The sequence below is a fragment of the Meles meles genome, chromosome 2 (genome assembly GCF_922984935.1).
Source record: "Meles meles chromosome 2, mMelMel3.1 paternal haplotype, whole genome shotgun sequence".
Lineage (NCBI taxonomy): Eukaryota > Metazoa > Chordata > Mammalia > Carnivora > Mustelidae > Meles > Meles meles.
The window spans coordinates 98,730,217-98,750,380 of record NC_060067.1 but is presented as its reverse complement, the minus strand read 5'-3'; the positions used below and the strand labels follow the sequence as shown (position 1 = coordinate 98,750,380).

General features: G+C 41.7%; 1 protein-coding gene across 4 annotated transcripts in view; it reads left to right on the top strand.

Annotated features, from left to right (window-relative positions):
• The window catches only part of ALPK1 (alpha kinase 1), a 118,837-nt gene extending 99,691 nt beyond the window's left edge, over positions 1–19,146 (top strand). For all 4 annotated transcript variants that reach the window (XM_045998296.1, XM_045998295.1, XM_045998297.1 and 1 more), the window contains 9 exons: positions 9–95; positions 1,547–1,623; positions 2,533–2,628; positions 4,612–4,716; positions 5,873–7,979; positions 10,796–10,949; positions 15,436–15,598; positions 17,040–17,226; positions 18,375–19,146. In XM_045998296.1, the coding sequence (XP_045854252.1) occupies positions 9–95; positions 1,547–1,623; positions 2,533–2,628; positions 4,612–4,716; positions 5,873–7,979; positions 10,796–10,949; positions 15,436–15,598; positions 17,040–17,226; positions 18,375–18,574 (3,176 nt within the window). In that variant the 3' untranslated portion in view covers positions 18,575–19,146. The remainder of the gene's footprint in view (positions 1–8; positions 96–1,546; positions 1,624–2,532; positions 2,629–4,611; positions 4,717–5,872; positions 7,980–10,795; positions 10,950–15,435; positions 15,599–17,039; positions 17,227–18,374) is intronic.
• The last annotated feature ends 1,018 nt before the right edge of the window (positions 19,147–20,164 follow it).

Sequence of the window (20,164 nt, the reverse complement as noted above, 5' to 3'; positions counted from 1 at the left end):
TGTTGTAGGTACCTGGCTGTACAGAAATGAAAGCGACAAGGTCCTGGTGCAGTCAGTCTGCATACAGATCAGAGGGCAAATTCTGCAAAAGCTAGGTAGGGTCATCAAACATTCGCACCTCTCAGGGCTCATTTACAAAGGTTGGCTGCAAGAGTTTACCGTGGAATTTTCTTCACGTATCTGGTTACCATTGCTAATCCCCACTTTGCTGCGTTTCCTTATTGAGAAGAAAATGACATTTAAGATCCCAGGAGTGTTATGAACATTAATAGAACAAAATATTTTCTGTTGAGTTTTGTTCGAGAAATACGTAGTTGTATAATGTGATGTGAGCCCTAGGGTTCTCCGAGTTATTTCTGGCCCCTGATTTTCAGTTCTACAGGCCTCCATGTGCTAGAGTGACACCTTATTCTACACCACCCTGACAACTTACCATTCATTCCTCAGAAGGCATTCCTGAGCCTTCTATTTATTTACAAATAAAATTTATAGAATGCTAACTGTGCTTTAAAATGCATGGCCGCGCCCCTGCTGTTTAGAGCCCAGCAAGCCTGAGCGCTTGGCCAATAGTCCCGGAGAGGGCTTCTAGCACAGTCCCCACAGACAGAGCAACCTGAACATGGGGGTTTGGGGGTGTGGTCTCAAGGAGGGGTCTGAGGAGGGAGGGGCACAAAGCGGAAGTTCTGCTATATAGGCTGGAGAGAGGAGGGAAGGAGATTTGCTAGGAGGGAGGAAGGAGGTCCTGGGGGCTCTGGGGGCTTCTTAGCCTATCCCAAAGTCCTTTTCTCACCTAAATGAAGAGGACTTTAAAAAAACAACAAAAAGGAAGAATGAGAAGGAGCTGCAGGTGCTCAAATAAATTTGCGAACTAAACTGTTTGAAAAAAATAAATTTTTTAAAGATTTTATTTATTTGACACAGAGAGACACAGCAAGAGAAGCAACACAAGCAGGGGGAGTGGGAGAGGGAGAAGCAGTGCGGGGCTCAATCCAGGACCCTGGGATCATGACCTGAGTTGAAGGCAGACGGTTAATGACTGAGCCACCCAGGCACCCCAAGTGTTTGAAAATTTTTAACACAGAATAGTAATTAGTTCTCTTATAAATAATGGAGTTGATTTTATATATATAAAATCAACAGTAAAAATTATAATATAATTTATATATATATATAAATTTATAATTTTTACTGTTTCTCTGTGAAAGGGAAGAATTATCTGTATTAAACTAACTGGAAATATAGGTTGCTGTTTTTCCAGCAGATTGTTATCTGCTGATTGCTATCGATAGAATTCAATCTCAAGTTTTCCTAACAGCAGCCAATGAGTCTTCTTTCTGTATTAATTTTCAAAGGTATTTTCTTTTTTTATTATTATTAACATATGATGTATTATTTGTTTCAGGGGTACAGGTCTATGATTCATCAGTCTTACAGAATTCACAGCACTCACCATAGCACATACCCTCCCCAATGTCCGTCATCAAAGGTATTTTCTTTCACAACACACAGATACTGGCAGTTTGTCCCGTCTCCCCTCTTTTTCCAGGGATGTGGTATGAAGCAGCAGAGCTAATCTGGACCTCCATCATAGGATATTTGACACTTCCCCAGCCAGATAGAAAGGTGGTGTATCTAGTGCTTATTTTTTTCTTTTCCTACATTTGTCTTTGGGTGACTATGTCCTTATGGCACAATTCAGTGTATCATTTGTCAAGTTTATTGCTTCTGTTTTTGTTGATTCCACAAGGGCATAGGACCAGGGACATTTGGTTACCTTCCTCTTGTGTCTTGCCCTGCCCCCACTCACAGCTAGACTCCTGGCATGTATTTAGTGTTTCTGCATTCATTTCTATCTATCTATCTATCTATCTATCTATCTATGCATTTATTCATTTCTATGACCCCTTCATCTCCTTATTTGAGCATGGACTTAGCCTTCACCTGATTCCACAGCAAAGTTAAGGTGGCCAAGTTGCTTATATGTAAAATCATTTTCCTTGAGTCAGTGGACAGGCTTCCAGTCCATGCTCCATTTTTTTCTGGGGCATCTTTATCCAAGAAATCGAGAGGCAACACTTGCTTTCCTACTTGATGTTTTCCTTCTCTGTGCATCTGTGGGAATGTTTTCCTTGGTAACTGGAGCAGCGGGTCATCTCGCTCCCTGAGCTGGATCAGCAGTGCCACTGCCTACAGTCCGCTTACCACACAGACAGAATGGGACACAGGGACTCTGGCTTGAGCCAAGTCTTTAGGCCTCGCAGTCCGGAGAAGTTAGTGTTGAAAGTCCAGTAAAACTCAGCTAAGAAACAGTTGCTCACCTTAGGTCTGTATCTTCAGGATGTGATGATCTCCTGAGCCCTGTGGCGTCTGTTTAGAAGTATTTCCACTGTCGGAATAAAAATCACAGTAAGAATAAGAAGAGCAGCCACAATATCTCGTGTGGAGGACTGATTGTTGCCTTTAGGCCTTGAGAGGAGAGCAGAGATTGACCACAAATTCCTAATCTGTGTTTTGTTTGTTTGTTTCCTACAGGGTATTTCCACATCACTAGGTATACTGGCAGACATCTTTGTTTCCATGAGCAAAAACGATTATGAAAAGTTTAAAAACAATCCGCAGATTAACTTGGTAATTATCACATGTCACAACCGCGGTGCAGAGTGGCCTCCCCTAACAAAACTGCCAAGATTTTTGGTGCTCGGTGCATCAATCTCGTTCTCTCTCCAGGCATCAGGGAGCACAAGTGACTCCCCACTTCGAGTCACATGAACAATCCTGAGGACAATTTCTATGGTGTCCTATTTGGCTGTATTATCTTAGCATCTAGCACAGTACTAGACATACAAGATTACTAAAAAAAAAAAAAAATGACGAGTGAATGAATGAATATTAAATATCGTTGGGGTGATCAATGCTTCAAATCCCACTGATCTTCCAAATCATCACAGAATTCCACTTCCACACTTGGGCTATCTCAGTGATAAGGTAAAAGGGTAACAGTTTTAAAGATTTTATTTTGTTAAGTAAGCTCTACACCCAACCTGGGGCTCGAAATTACAACCCTGAGATCAAGAGTTGCATGCCCTACTGACCGAGCCAGCCAGGTGCCCCTAAGGGGTAACAATTTTTTTTTTTTTTTTTTTGACAGAGAGAGAGATCACAAGTAGGCAGAGAGAGAGAGAGGAGGAAGCAGGCTCCCTATGGAGCAGAGAGCCCGATGCGGGGCTCGATCCCAGGACCCTGAGATCATGACCTGAGCTAAAGGCAGCAGCTTAATCCACTGAGCCACCCAGGCGCCCCAGGGGTAACAATTTTAAAACTCTCATGAGCCTCTGTTCAAATCAGAGCCTCAGTCACTTGTCAAGGTTCTTATCCTTAATAGCAATGATTACTAATATTTATGTATTCCTTTACAACTCAATATATAGGAGCTACATAAAACTCCATGAGGTGAATAGAGCAAAATGTGTTATTCCCATTTTAGAGGAAAAAAAACTGAGGTCCAGAGAAACTAAACGAGCTCTATAGTCTGCACACCCAGGAAGCAAGAATACTAGGAGAAGAACCAAGGTTTCCAGCCAGTCTAGAACATTAGCATAGACACCGAACTGCTCTCCTGCTCAGCACTAGTATTGAGAGTTTTAATATTACATGAAGATTACTATTTTTATTAAATACTGAAGTGACAATAAATAGTAACTGTATTTAATAGTAATGAGTGTAGCATAAGAACACACGCAGCTTGCTGCTGGCAATCTGAGTCTTAGCAAAATGTTGCTTTTGCTGTCAGACCAACACACGAGAAAAGGGTTAAATCCCTTGTTCAGCTAAGTTATCTTTGATGATTGTTTAAAATTATAAACTACTGGGGTACCTGGCTGAGCATGTGACTCCTGACCTCAGAGTCTGAGTTCAAGGCCCAGAGTGGGTATAGAGCTTATTAAAAAAAAAAAAAAAATTATTAAATTTTTTAAAAATTGAAAATTTCCTCCCCACCCTGAACCTCCTTGAGACCCCTTCCCGCTTTATTTTTCTCTGGAACACTTATCACCATGTGAAACACGACGCATCTTACTCGTTTTGTGTATTGACTGATCCCCTCCCCTCAGTAGGAAGTGAGGTTATTACAGGCTCACTGCCTGCTATCTCCTTCGTGCCTAGAACAGTATTTCTCGGAAGAATGAACGAGTCTTAATTGCTGTGAAATCATACATTAAAAGGTTCTTTGCCAAGAACAGCGCAGAAATCATCAGCTAATCTGACTGCAAGATAGGCAGCTTCTGTGAACAAAGACTTGCATGATCCTCCAGAGAAACTTGTGTCAGTTATTTTGTACAGGCAGGCATTGTGAATTTTGGCACACGTTAGGTCCTCTCTGGGGAGCGAATGGTTTGTGACCGGATTGTGTATGGGTGCTGGGGGAAAGGGCACTCAAGCCCTCTGGTCTTTTGAGCCACTTAACTCTTTCTTGGCACTGTTCTGAAATAGCTGTGGTGAGGGGCAGAGAGTCCCTCAGAATCCTGAAAGAAAAGCAGAGGAATTTCATAGCTTGCGTTTTGCTAGTGGATAAATGATTGTCAATATAACATTTTGTCTCCTATTTTTTCATAGGGTTTGCTGAAGGAGTTTGACCACCATTTGCTCTCGGCTGCAGAAGCCTGCAAACTGGCTACTGCCTTCAGTCCCTACACGCCCCTCTTTGTGCTCTCAGCAGTGGTAAGCAGGGAGCAGCCCCCCGCCCCGAACCTCTGCCCAGTGAGGGAAGTAACCAGCCAGAGGGAAAAGTCTAACCCAAAGTGGGCTTTGTGCACATCATTAGATAACTATGATCAGGCCTTGTGTATGAAAGGGTTTTATCAGTCAGAGTAGTAACATCCTGGTGAAGGCGGAATTAATTCAGCCTGAGGGTATGATGTTGTCTGCCTTAGACCAAGAGTTCCCAAGCACATCAAAATTGCCCAAGGAGGGATGCCTGGGTGGCTCAGTGGGTTAGGCCTCTGCCTTCGGCTCAGGTCATGATCTCAGGGTCCTGGGATCGAGCCCCGCATCGGGCTCTCTGCTTTGGAGAGAAGCTTCTTCTCCTTCTTCTCTCTCTCTCTCTCTGCCTACTTGTGATCTCTGTCTGTCAACTAAATAAATAAAATCCTTTAAAAAAAAAAAAAAAAGAATTGCCCAAGGAGTCTTTTCAAAATGCACATTCCTGATCCACCCTAGATCCACTAAATGCAAATCTCTGGGATCGGTACCCAGAAATCTTTCATTTTGAAATACTGCCCTGGTGCACAGAGGGCTTTGGAAGCTGCTACTCTATGGTTTTGACTACTATTAAATAAATGGTGCTTTTGTATATGGTAGCCTTATTTACACAGAGAAAATTACTATGTTCATGTCCCATGTATAGAATCTCTTTGCTAAAACTAACAACAGAAGTAACAGCAACAACAACTTTATAATCTTTGATCAAAAATATCGGGCCTGAGTCGCCTGGCTGGTTCAGAGGAGCATGCAACTCTTGATCACTGGGTCATGAGTTTGAACTCCACCTTGGGCATAGAGATTACTAAAATAAATAAATAAACTTAAAAAAAAAAAAAAAGAAGTATCAGGCCTACAGCAAGATGATAGCTCAGGCTAATTTCTTACCCCTTCATGCCAACCAATCACATACAATCCAGTCCCTTCTCCCGATTTCACCAAAAATACTTTGGGTTCTTGACTCAAGACTTGATTGTGTATTTTCCTTAGAATATCTGTGGTGTATGTTTATTTTCCTATAACACTTCTAATGACTGTCCTCCAGGAATGATGTTTTTCCTAATTCAATTCCAGTTTCTAATTCAATGTCTGATTTTGTATTTGGTATTTTCCTCAGAACATTCGTGGCACATGCTTATTGTCCTATAGTAGTTCTAATGACTGTCCTCCAGAAATGAAAAATTCATATCTGTATGAAGCCAAAGAGGCCTTCGAAATTGGCCTCCTCACCAAGAGATATGACGAACCAGCCACTGGAAAACAAGAGCTTCATAGTTTTCTCAAAGCTGCTTTCGGTCTGACCACAGTGCACCAAAGACTCTACGGGGAGACCGAGGTGGTCCGTGTAGCCAGTCAGCTCTGTAATGAAGCTATGGGAAAGCTGTACAGTTTCAGTACTTCCTCTGGAAGTCAGGAGAGAGAAGCTCTCTCTCAGCAGATCTTGTCTATTATCACCCAGGTGAAGGATCATTTACAAATTCAAGGCTTCTCAAATTTAGATGACAAGTCTTATGTTCCAGAGAGTTTCAAGAATGGGTTGGATAAACCCATCTTGCATGGGCATGTGGATTTCCAAAAAATCCTTGGAGCCTATTCACAGCACCACACCTCAGTGTGTGAAGTATTTGAAAGCTCTTGTGGAAACAACAAAAATCAACAGAAAGATGCAGTCTGTATCACTACTCTAAAAACGGAGACGAAAAACATAGATACTGTGAGTACTACCGAAGACAAATCACATTTAAAAAAACACATGGTAATATCGTCCTCTCAAATGGCTAAGAATAGTCAGGAGACACTCAGGAGGATAAGAGGGAAACACTGGACCCATTCTGATGCATTTCGAGTCTCCTTGGATCAAGATGTAGAGGCTGAGGTTGAGTCACCAGACCACAGCCACGGTGAAGGAGCTATTTTGGACAAGTCTCTGAGTGACAGCCATTGCTCTAATTGTTGGAGCAAGTTATCAGGGGCTAGCTCTTCTACAAGCTGGGAGGAAGTGAATTATATAGATGATAGGCCAACCAGAAAAGAGCCTTGCAAAGAAGAACATCTTGTGGATACTCAGTGTTCCACGGCCCTGTCTGAAGAGCTAGAGATCAATGAGGAAAGCAGAGCTGTACATCCACTGTCTTCAGAACTTCATGGTCTCTCTCTCCAAGTGTCCAAGGATGACAGTTTAGAGTCTTCTCAAAGTCAGCAACACAAACACGTGCCCTTGACAACCTTCTGTCCTCATAACACAACAGGCATATTCTTGGCCTCTGGGGCAGGGCTGTTAGAAGGAGCTCCAGAAGGTGTGCAGAAAGTCAGAAACATGGGATCCAGAAACTCTTCTGCTCATTGCAGTCCCTCTGTTTGTTCTGCTTCTTTGTCCTCTTCTGATTCTGTTCCACCCAAGAACATCGCCACATACCCTTTGGTCCGAGGAGAAAGCTTTGAACTAACTGAACTTCCAGAAATCAACTGTGATGATGAAGATAGGCATGGGGAAGAAATCAAAAGAGGCAAAGGCCTTGCATTTAAAGATAGCTCCTCCTGGATTGACCCAGAAGGAGAAACAGAGGAAAAAGAAGAGGATACGCCCTTACACTCTCACACAGCCTTGGAGGTGTCTCTGGGCAAAAGTTCGGTGATGGCATGTAGCTCTTCCACTCTTCACTGGCCTGTGCAAAATCCTGACTCAGAAAAGAGCAGCGGCTCAGTCAAAGAGCAGGACATTGACCCTGATGCCTCCACAGTGGATGAGGAGGGCCAGGTGCTGGACAGCACAGACATTCACCCCACCAGTGGGCGTGGTTCTTCTAGCCTATGTGCTCTGAGGCAGCCTCGTGATCAGGGGGCTGAGACCCCCGGTCCAGCTGTGAGCAGTAACATCGCCTTCCCTGATTTTAGCAAGGACTGCACTACCACAGAGGAAGGGAACAAACCAGGAAACACACTAAACTGCAGCCAGAACTCCAGCTCATCCTCGCCATGGTGGTTGAAATCACCTGCATTTTCCAGCGGTTCTTCTGAGAGGGAAACCCCATGGTCCTTTCTGAATTCCAGTGGAAGTTCTTTTGTTTCTTTGCCAGGAATGATAAGGCAAGAGATCCTAGAGGCTCGAACCCTGCACCCTGATGACTTTGAAAAACTCTTGGCAGGGGTGACGCATGAGTGGCTGCTACAGAGACTGGAGAATACAGGAGTTTTTAAGCCCAATCAACTCCACCAAGCTCACAGTGAGTACAACCTTTTTGGTAGGTAGAGCCTCAGGAAGCCTCTGTGTACGGTGGGGGTCCTCTGAAGAGCTTGATGTGTAGATCACTTAAAACTCATGAAAGACACACACCCCTCTTATGCTTTGTGAATATACAGAAAAATATGTACTTTGGGGGTTTCCCTCACTCTTGGTGTGGTGGATGCTAATGGTCGCAAAACTAGAGACTTATTCAGGCCACTTCATATGTTGGGGGCTTGCTGTGAACCCCAGCAGTAAAGGAGACAAGGCAGTAAAGGAGACAAGAATCTTACAGGACCAAGGGACAGTCATCAGTCAGGGTTTAAAAAAGCTCAGTATCTGTCTTTTCCATGGACTCTCATTACCAACCAGCTGATTTCTGGTTTTCCCCATTCAGATTCTAGGGGGTAGAGTTTGACCTAGTTAAACATCACTCTTCTGCAGGGCAGAGATTTTCACACCTGTCTGCAAGGTTTCTTCCAACCAATGGGTTGAGCAAGTGCCCTTTACTATTGCAATCAGCAATTCCTTCTTGCTTATGGAACAGCCCAGTGTCACTTACCATAGCAGGGAGTCTGGGTTGGGGCCATCTGGTAGTCAATGTGTCTATTACAGCTTAGAAGTGGTGGAGAGGTGGGGAAGGAGACAAAAGAAGGTTCCTCTCTTAGCCCCGAAGATCATATCGTAGCACCCTCTAAGATACTGAAGAATTATTTGAATGAGAGAAAAGAGACAAACTCTGTGGATTGCTAAGCACTGGATACTGAAGTAATAGTTCTTGGGGAGCCTGGGTAGTTGGTTAAGTGTCCAACTCTTGATTTCAGCTCAGGTCATGATCTCAGGGTCCTGGGTTCTAGCACCCTGTGGAGCAGAGCGTCAGGCTCCATGCTCAGGGGAAGTCCGCTGGAGGATTCTCTCTCTCCCTCTCCCTCCACCCCTCTCTCCACTCACTCACTCTCTTTATCTCTCTCTCTCACGTAAATCAATCAATCAATCATAAAGTAGTAGTTCTCAATCTTGTCATCATATAAGAATCCCTAGGGGTGGGGGAGCTTTTTAAAATTTCCAGTGCCTTACCCTAGAGTGCCCAATCTAATGAGTCTGGGGTTTGGATCCAGGCATCAGTATTTTTTAAGAGCTCTTTAAGAAAGAAAAAAAAAGATTGTATTTATTTGAGAGAGATAGAGCATGAGAAGAGTGAGGGTCAGAGGGAGAAGCAGACTCCCTGCCAAGCAGAGAGCCTGCTGCGGGACTTAATCCCAGGACTCCAGGATTATGACCGGAGCCAAAGGCAGTCACTTAACCAAATGGGCCACCCAGGCGCCCTTAAGAGCAATTCAGTAAGTTTTTATAAAGATTATGTCAGTCACTTCTGTTCAAAGTATTCAGTGCTCTGGCTGCTGTCTTGAAGTCACACTAAGATACAGATCAGTTTTCACAAAAAGAAGTGAAATGCTACTCTAATAGGGTCTCCCTCTTCACTATTCCCTTTCTGGGGATCCTGTAGGTTCAGAATCACATTTCTTAGAGTTATGCAGCCCTTTATTATTATGTCTATGTGCCAATTTGTGGGTAAAAAGCCACATGTACATGATCTCAGACCCAGCAGGGGAATATTATTATCCCCAGTGTACAGAGAAGAAAAACAGAGGAAGCACAAAACAAGTTATACATTCCTCTGTCTTGCTTCCCTCAGTTCACTGCCTTTCCTATGGATGTGTGCAAGCAGCTCGCCTTCTGTTTCCATCCCTAGCTTCTCTGACTGAGTGACCCAACCCTGGCCACTGTCTTCCCCAGCCTCCAGTCATCTCCTGCCCCAGTCCCAGACCTGTGAGTTTATCTTACTTGAAGTATTTTTCTCTCCTGAGTCAGCTGTACCTTCACCCATTATCACCACCTAGATGCAGGAGGTCCTTATTCACATCATTTTAACTTGAATCCCAAAATGTTGCATTTCTTCTCAGAGTTCATATCTTTTCCCTCAAAGAAATGCTTCCTTACTAGCCCTGTTCTGCCTTTCCTTAAGGTGGAGACGTTTTTGCTTTTCCTTCTTATCTTTTCCTTCTTCAATTGAGTAGAATCGAATTGTACGGTAGCTATATTTTGTCAAGTAATTCCTGGACTTTCCCAGCTTAAACAGAACAAGTAAGAGAAAATTAAGGCGTTGGGGCGCCTGGGTGGCTCAGTTGGTTAAAGCCTCTGCCTTCGGCTCAGGTCATGATCCCAGGGTCCTGGGATAGAGCCCCGAATCGGGCTCTCTGCTCAGCAGGGAGCCTGCTTCTTCCTCTCTCTCTGCCTGCTTCTCTTCCTACTTGTGATCTCTGTCTGTCAAATAAATTAAAAAAATAAAATCTTTAAAAAAAAAGAAAGAAAATTAAGGTGCACTTTAATAGGTAACCATAGTTTCTGGAGTTGCCAGCAGTCTCTGAGGTAAAGTTATTTCGTTTATTTCTATCTATATGGTCTGGTACCAGGTCCCCCAGATAATTAGAAGAAAATGCAAGCATATTTCACTCTTCCAAGATGGTCTCTGGGGCTTTGCTGCTTAAAAAGACTTTCTTTCCCACTATTTTCAGACAAAAACTCTGGCCTTATCTTAATCCCTCACCATCACAAGCAAAAGATTTTGTGAATCTTCGTTACATTTGCAAAGCTTTAGTTTATTGTACTTCACTAACTTTGTAGTAGTAGCATAGAAGAGGCTGAAATTTGAGAAAATGTCTAAAGAAACTGAAGATTTCAGGCAATTTCGATTCAACTTTATTCAAATTGTAACAAATTTTGAAAATAACTTCCATTTTTATCTTCTTTTTCCAGATGCTCTTTTACTAAAATACTCTAAAAAATCAGAACTATGGACAGCCCAAGAAACTGTTGTATATTTGGGGGACTACCTGAATGTGAAGAAGAAGGGCAGACAAAGAAATGCTTTTTGGGTTCATCATCTTCATCAGGAAGAAACTCTGGGGAGGTATTTCTTTAAAACATCTATACTTCTAATGTAAAATGGGCTAATTATGCCTTTCTGTTACTTAATCACTTATGAGATTTTGAAAGAGTCAGAAAAGTTGACCACAATGTATATTTGCAGATCCTTACTTCTCCCTCCTCATTAACTAATAGTAGTTACCACACGCTGAACAACATTATGTCAGCCATTTTACACAGATGTATATGATGTCAAACCTCTCAGGGAGACATTGTTATCCCCACTGTACAGATAAGAGAAATGGAGTTTCTGACCGTATGGCAGGACAGAGAGCCTCAAACACTCCCACTAAAAATGCTGGCAAGAAGTCTAGTTCAACCATAAAAACTACACTTACATGTAAATAAACAGTCTGCAGAAAAGGTAGGAAACTCCTTTGAGGCTAGGGATGAAGCATTTTTGCAGGTATAAGTGCATACTTAACCCTTAAGACACCTCCTATAGATGTTCTGAGTGGGGGTCGGGGAAGCAGGCTCCCTGCTGAGCCTGGTGTGGGGCTTGATCCCAGGACCCTGACTGAGATCATGACCTGAGCCAAAGGCAGAGGCCTAACCCACTGAGCCACCCAGGTGCCCTAAGTGTCCAACTCTTGATTTCGGCTCAGGTCATGATCGATCTCAGGGTCGTGAGATAGAGCCCCATGTCAGTTTTCTTGTTCATCAAGCAGTTTGCTGGAGATTCTCCCTCTCTTTCTGCCCCTCCTCTGGCTCTCTCTCCCTCTCAAATAAATAAATAAATCTTTATTTTTTTAAAAATCCCACTGATGTAAACACCTGGAAAGTTTTTTGTTTGGCCTTAGTTCTGGATGACAACTTCATGCAAAAACTCACCTGAGAAATAGTCACCACAAGTGGTCCCCATTAAGTTTGAGGCCTAATTTTACATCATCTGTGTATTTAAAAAGACCTATAAGCCAAGAATTATAAGGTGGACCCTGTTCTTTATCCAAATCCAAATAATGTAAGAAATAAATAGGAAGAGAAGAAATGAGAGACAGTGAGAAATTGGGTGATTCTTAAACAATGGAAGTATATTTCTTGAAAAGGTTGTTGATGATAATGATAATAATAATAATAATAGGAACATGTAAATCTACTTACCAAGTATATATGTGCCAAGCCTTATTTTAAGTAATTTATGTACTAATTTAATTGATCATCACAAAACACTATGAGACAAATATTATTATCACCATTTTACAGATGAGGGAACTGAGGCATAGAGATGTTAAGAAACTTGCCCCACGTCACACATCCAAACGATGAAGCCGTGTGTTATGGGTTGAATGAGTTTTTTAACAGCTCTGTACCTCCAACCTCAAATTCATATGTTGAAGTCCTAACCCATAGTACTCAGACTGTGATCTTATTGAAAGAGAGTCATTGCGGATATAATTAGTTAAGATGAGGTCATTTTGGAATAGGGTGGGCCACTCATCCACTCTTATAAAAAGGAAATTTGGAGATAGACCTGCACAAGGAGAATGCATGTCAGATTGTAGTTATGTTGCCACAGAGCAGAAACCACCAGAAGTCAGGAGGGAGGACTGGAAAACATCCTTTTCTAGCGGCTTCAGAGGGAACATGGCCCTGCCGACATCTTGTTCTTGGACTTCCAGGCTCCAGAACTGTGAGAGAATCCATTTCTGTTGTTTAAGTCACTCAATTTATGGCTCTTGGTTATAGTAGCCCTAAAAAATTAATACAGCAGGATGTATCATAGAGGATCTGAAATGGGAAATGAAAGAGAGAATAAGAAATGTGAAAGATGAAATAAGAGGATCCAACATATATCTGATCAGAAAAAGATAACAGATCAAATAGAAAAGAATTACTATTTAAATAGATAATACCTGATAATTTCCCAGAATTGCCAAAACACATTAATCTTCGAATACAGGAATCATAGTAAATCCTAGTTAGGATAAAAAAGGAAGGAGGAAACTAGGAAGGAAGGAAGGAAGGCAATCATAAATACACTTCTAGCTACATAGTAGTGAAACTTTAGGACAGCAATGATAAAGAAATAATCTTAAAAGCTGTCAAAGAAAAAAGAGTTTACTGCTAACAAATCCTTACTGAAGAAAAATGATCCCAACAAAATGGCATAAGATGCTAGAAAGTATGGATCTCTGTCCCCAGATTGATGATCCTGTACGTAGGGCTGGAGGTCCTCTGACAGAATGTTTGGGAACGGTTGCAGTACCAGTGTTTGCTCAAAGTTCTGAACGGATTCAAAACGACTGCAAGCCGAGTGGTCTGTCCACAGCAGAAATGCTGGATTACCCCTGTTACGGCAACGGCTCCTCTGCTGGCTGCTTTCTGATGTCTTAGAGGTTCCTCCTCTGCAGCCTCCACTGTCAGATTGTCTTTTTTTTTTTTTTTTAAGATTTTATTTATTTATTTTCTAGAGACTGTATGAGCAGGGGAAGAGGGAGAGAGAAAATCTCAAACTGGGGCGCATGGGTGGCTCAGTGGATTAAGCTGCTGCCTTCAGCTCAGGTCATGATCTCAGGGTCCTGGGATCGAGTCCCGCATCGGGCTCTCTGCTCAGCAGCGAGCCTGCTTCCCTCTCTCTCTCTCTGCCTGCCTGTCTACTTGTGATTTCTCTCTGTCAAATAAATAAATAAATAAAATCTTGAAAAAAAAAGAAAATCTCAAGCTGATTCTGCATTGAGTGCAGAGCCCAACACTGGGCTTGATCTCAGGACCCTGAGATCATGACCTGAGCCAAAACTAAGAGTTGGACACTTAACCAACTGAGCGACCCAGGTGCCCCTCAGATTTCCCTTCTGATTCCCAGGGATCTGAATGGCCAAAACGTCAGCCAACTTGGATTTCATAATCCTAATGGACTCAGTAATTTTTTTTTGTTAACATATAATGTATTATTTGCTTCAGGGATACAGGTCTGTAATTCATCAGTCTTACACAATTCGCAGCACTCACCATAACACATACCCTTCCCAGTGTCCATCACCCAGCCACCCCATCCTTCCCACTCCACTCCCCGCCCAGCAGCCCTCAGTTTGTTCCTGAAATTAAGAGTCTCTAATAGTTTGTCTCCCTCTCTGGTTTCATCTTGTTTCATTTTTCCCTCCCTTCCCCTATGATCCTCTGTCTTGTTTCTCAAATTCCTCATATCAGTGAGATCATATGATAATTGCCTTTCTCTAATTGACTTATTTTGCTTAGCATAATACCCTCTAGTTCCATCCACGTCGTTGCAAATGGTAAGATTTCATTTTTTTTGATGGTGGACTCAGTAATTTCTGGAAAGTGTTTTCTCTAGTTGAGGTCTATAACTCTGACAGTTCTCTTCGATTTTTGGAGGTCACTCTGGACACATGCAAATTCCTCATAAATTCACACTGGCTTATAGCAAATATAAACTCCAGTAAAGTGTGATAGTTACTCTTTTGCTCCTTTCAACACTTAATCAATTACTGCCCTCATATGTTGTCTCCAGCTACGCATAAGGCCTTGAAATATACAAATCCTATGTCACACTTTCTTCAAAACACTCAGGACTAGCACAGGACTACACACATAACAGGTGATGTTGGAAACAAGTATTTGTACAGAGGAAGTAATCACAAAAGAAAGGGATAGAGGAAGACTTCAGATTGATTAACCGACCTGTTTAAGGCCACGGTGCAGGTAGTAAAAGATCTGATTGCAGAGCCCGCACTTTCCAGTGTCCATCCTGGCTCCCTAGACTCGCCAAGGGGGGCTGGCCAACTGCTACAGTAACTGGACGCTTGCTCTATAATCACCATCATCCTGGGGCAGTGTATCAGAAAGTGTTCTTCAGGAAAGCAGAACCAAGAAGATATATACACATATAGACAAAGAGTTATTGTCAGGATTTGGCTTGCATGATGATAGAGGCCAGGAGAGCTAATGGTGTAGTTCCAGGTCAAAGGCCAGCAGGCTCAAGACCAGGAAGAGCTGATGTTTTAGTTCAAGTCCAAAGGCAGGAACAGACCAGTGTCCCAGCTCAAAGGCAGTGTGACGGGCGGAATTCTCTTCACTTGGGAGAAGGTCATTCTTTTCATTCTATTTTTTTGTCCTCCAACTGATTAGATTAGGCCCACCCACATGAGGGAGAGCAATCTGCTTTACTTAGTCTATTGATTTAAGTGTGAAATTCATCCCAAAACAACCTCACCAAAACAGCCAGAATTATGGTTGATCAAATATCAGTGCACCCTATGGCCAAGTCAAGATAGCACATAATATTAGCCATCACCATCAGCCAATGTGAATTACGTTCTCATGTTCAGGAAGCTCTTACAAAATTATTCCAGTCATGAAATAAGAAAGGATAGTTAATATTGACTGTCCAAGGTAGAGAAAGAGTAATGTCTTTCAAACATTTTTGCATCTCTCCTTTGGTATCTGCTCTCTTCCTCTGTGATAAGGTCACTTTTGCATTTCGTTTGTATGGTTTTTCCCTCTGGTCATAGATATGTTGGGAAAGAATACAAGGAGCAGAAGGGGCTGTGGCACCATTTCACTGACGTGGAACGGCAAATGACCGCACAGCACTACGTGACAGAATTTAACAAGAGACTTTACGAACAAAAGATTCCAACACAGATATTCTATATCCCATCAACAATATTACTGGTAAGATTAAAGAGGGCAAGTGTTTCGTTCAACAGGTCTGTGAGTACATTTTTGGTAACGTCCAATAAATTCAGTTACCAGACTCCCTCAACTGCTTCATCTTCTTCAACTACTTAGATGTGTAAGAACTATGACCTTCTAGACCCTGAATACATCATTTGGATCTTCCAAGTCACCCTGTTAAGTCTGATATCTGGTCCCACATGGTCAAGTGAGCATTTTTCGTATCCTTTCTTTGTGTACTGTCTGTACTTTCAAAAAGAGAGAAGAAGGACCCTAAAGATGATATGGAGTACAAATTATCCCCTCAACAACATGATGCATGAATTCACTGTTTTACATCCGTTAGTCCCCACCCCTGGCAGCCAAGGAATTACCAAGTCATAGTTTAAACACCTTTGGTAAGGAAAAATAATTATTCCCTTTTCACTTTCAAACAATTCTACTTGTTAGGAAGTTCTTAGATCTAGCCCAAAGATGTCTTCTTCTGACTTCTACCTATGAATTGCAGCTCCACCTTCTGGGGTCATTGAGCCCAATCTGTTTTCACTAAGCTATCTCTTTAAATATAGAAAGACAGGGTGCCTGGGTGCCTCAGTGGGTTAAAGCTTCTGCTTTCAGCTCAGGTCATGATCCCAGGGTTCTGGGATCCAGCCCCGCAACGGGCTCTCTGCTCAGCAGCGAGCCTGCTTCCTCCTCTCTCTCTGCCTTCCTCTCTACCTCTACCTTTATTTGACCTCTCTGTCAAATAAAGAAATAAAATCTTTAAAAAATAATAATAATAAAATAAATAAATAAATATAGAAAGATAACCATCCATCTCCACTGACTTTTCTCTTGTTTAGGTTAAGAATATCCTACCTTCCCAAATATGTTGGATCCTTAGCTCATTCATACCTAAAGAATTTTTTTTTTTACATTGGCCAAAGACACTTTTTGACCCATATTTTATTACTACCAATTATAGCTATCATCCATTTTTTACTTTCTTTATGTCAAGCACTATGCCAGGCATTTAACACATAAGTCTAACCTTTGAAACAACTTGACAAAAGAGATTATACCCTCAAATATTTGAACTGCTATTCCAGCCCAGCATTTCAGGCCATGATTTATCTCCATGACAAGCTAGCTCTCTACAGTAGGTCAATTCATGGCCTCATTTTTATGTGAGTATTTTAATAGAAGAATAAAAATTATTTTAGGTTCCATTATATGCCACATAAAATGTTAGGCACTTTACATGCATTTTTCTCATTTAAATTTTTTTAACAATGCTCTAAGGTCGTTATTATTACAGTATCTGCTTTACAGATGAGCAGACCAAAACCTCCGGAAGTAACAGAGCTCGTAAGCAGCAAAGCCTAGGTTCAAAGTGAGATCTACCCAAGCCCAAAGCCTGTGGCCGTCCTAGTCATTATGGTCTCTTTCTATTTTTCAGATTTTGGAAGGCAAGACAATAAAGGGATGTATTAGTGTGGAACCTTACATCCTGGGAGAATTTGTGAAGTTATCAAATAACGCAAAAGTGGTTAAAACAGAATACAAAGCCACAGAATATGGATTGGCTTATGGCCATTTTTCCTATGAGTTTTCTAATCATAGAGATGTTGTAGTCGATTTACAAGGTATGTGAAATTGGGATTTTTAAGTTTTTAGTGTTATTCATATGTAAACATGAGGTCTTGTAACCAGCTCTTCCGGTCATTATTTAATAGACTGTTCAGTGCCTAGACTACTATTTATAATTCAATTGATTGATTTTACTGTATGTAGCAAATGAGGTCTGGAAAAAATGTCTAAAGCACCTACAAGGGTCTAAAGTGTCACAAAATCAGTGAGATCTGGCTCACACTCTGCTGGGCTCAATTCTAGAGCAAATCCTTTTTTTTTAAATTTTATTTAAGTATATTTGAATGATGTAGGTTTTTTAATATTGCATGCTTTAATGTGTGGAAAGACTTTCCACTCGTTCTTTTCTTCAGCCCTTTACCTTTATTACAAGTGTGACATTAGGTTTCATAATGGGGTCATTATGAAATAGAAAGTTGTGTGCACTCGAATCTGACTTTTAAAAAAATCTCTGCATTTATATTTTAATTTTATTTCAGTTCATCTAGTATTTTATTTACTGGAATTATTAGCCAATATTCTCCATTTAAATGATAAATGAGGTTTCTTATAACTATTTTTAGACATGATTCTATGACCATTCTCCAAGATTTTCTCTATCCCCCTTCCATAGCATTTATCATCACTCTCTGTCATATTACATATTTTACTTATTTATATTACTTATTAATCTGTCCCACTTCACCAGAATGTTAGCTCAATGAGTGATTTTTTACTTATTGCTTAATCCCCAGTACTCAAAACTGTGTCTTGTGTAGTGTGTATGCTCGATAAATACTTGCTAAATGAACAGATGAATTAATGGGTTAGGCACTAAAGCAACTTACGAATCATGGAATGTTCAATATATTTTTATCTCCGTAATTAAACTAAATGCATTTTTTTGCTCTCTAATTCCTTGAAAGTTGGTGGTCTAGGTATGCCATATTTGACAAATTTAATTATCCAATGTTCAGTTTCCCTTCTTAAACCAGTAATTGGAATACACAATAGCGAATCCCTTAACAGAAACTTATTAAGCATACACTTCAGCATAACCAAGTTTTTAAAGTATCTCTCTAAATAAATACATTTTATTTTTCTGAAATACATTACTGACCTTTATGAAGGATTTAATTCTCAGACATATGTATTTCTCTTTTAGGTTGGGTGACTGGTAATGGAAAAGGGCTCATCTATCTGACAGACCCCCAGATTCACTCTGTTGATCAGAATGATGTCACTACCAATTTTGGAAAGAAAGGAATTTTTTACTTTTTTAATCACCAGCATGTGAAATGTAATGAAATATGCCATCGTCTTTCTCTGACAAGACCTTCATTTGAGAAACCAAATAATTCATAGACCCTCTGGCGTGGTAATGGGACAGGTTTAGTGCTGCTTACCTGTGTGGGGTCCTGCCCTCTTTCCAGGCACACACAGTATGGCACAGCCCAGTCCCCTTGGGCTTAGGCAGGACCATGGGACTAGTTCTAGCCAATGATTTGTGAGACGAATTGTTGAATATCAATTTCGGACCCATATTTAATTGCCAGTGCAAGCGGAGTTACTTTCCTTCTGCCACAATGAGCAGAATATGTCAGGAGATAGCTGCTTATCAGTGTTAAGTCCTGCAGTGAGGGCAACCTGAAAAAGTCCCCCATGGACCCATCATGGACACAAAACAGATGAGAAATAAACTTTTGTGGCTTAAGCCATTGAGATTTTGGAGTTTTCTGGTCAGTATCTATCAACGCTGGTACTATGGGTGTTTTTCCTATCAATTTAGGAGTTTTCCATATGTATTAAAGAGTTCAGGACAGGGTGCCTGGGTGGCTCAGTGGGTTAAGCTTCTGCCTTCAGCTCAGGTCATGATCTCAGGGTCCTGGGATTGAGCCCTACATAGGACTCTCTGCCCAACAGGGAGCCTGCTTCCCCACTTTCTCTGCCTACTTGTGATCTCTCTCTGTCAAATAAATAAATAAAATTTTTTAAAAAGAACTCTTTAAAAAAAAAAAGAGTTCAGGACATTGTGATACGAGTTCCTGTTGTTTTCTGTTTGTCTTCTGACATTTAAATTCGTATGAAACTTTTTTTTTTCCTTGCAGAATTTACTTTATACAGTTGAATTCATTCATCTTTTATTTTATGGCTTCTAGGTTCTAGGTTCTATGTAGATCCTCCTCCCACAGGTTTCTTTATTTTTAGAGTACGTTTCTAGTATGTTTACATTTGCAAAAGGTCTGAGGGAAGAATGGTGCATTGTAAAAGGCAGACAGTCCACTCCTTGCGCCACACAGATCTGCTTCTTCACACGCATGCGGGGAGCAGCTCATCCACCGTCTTGTTAAAAGAAATTTAGAAAAAAGATACTGGTGAGGTATTCCCTTACCGAGGTTAGTCTTTGGGGACGCAGCTGGTTTTCACTCTTTCCCTCCTCCACTATTCAGTCTAACTTTCCCTCATTCTGAGGTATTACTTCAGCAAGTCTTGGTGGCTGATCTGGTATGATTCAGACCTCCGTATGCACGGTTTCTGCATACTTGATAGTTAGAGCTTTCCCAGTTTGGGTTACAGGGCAAGCCCGTCCACAGCTGCAGCTGTGGAAGTGAGAACCGTATAGATCTCCTGCTGTGGGGGTGCGGTTGACTCACACTCCAGCTCTGAGCCCTCCGGATCACAGTGAAGTCACGTACCGCCCCCCACAACCCCCCATGCTCTCAGCCAGTGACTCAGCAAGGCCAGGAAATCCAGGCTCCGAATACTTCAGACAGGTGGCTGGACACATCTTCCCAATGGCCTGAGAAAAACCTTCTTAACACTCTGTTGCCGTTTGACACTCTTCCTTCCCAGTCCTCCTTTGCCCTCACCTTTCATTGGCACTACACCTGCAGACCCCTCTTCCCACCCCCTGGCCTTTAGAGTCATTTCTCCCAACAAATATCTCGTGTGTCT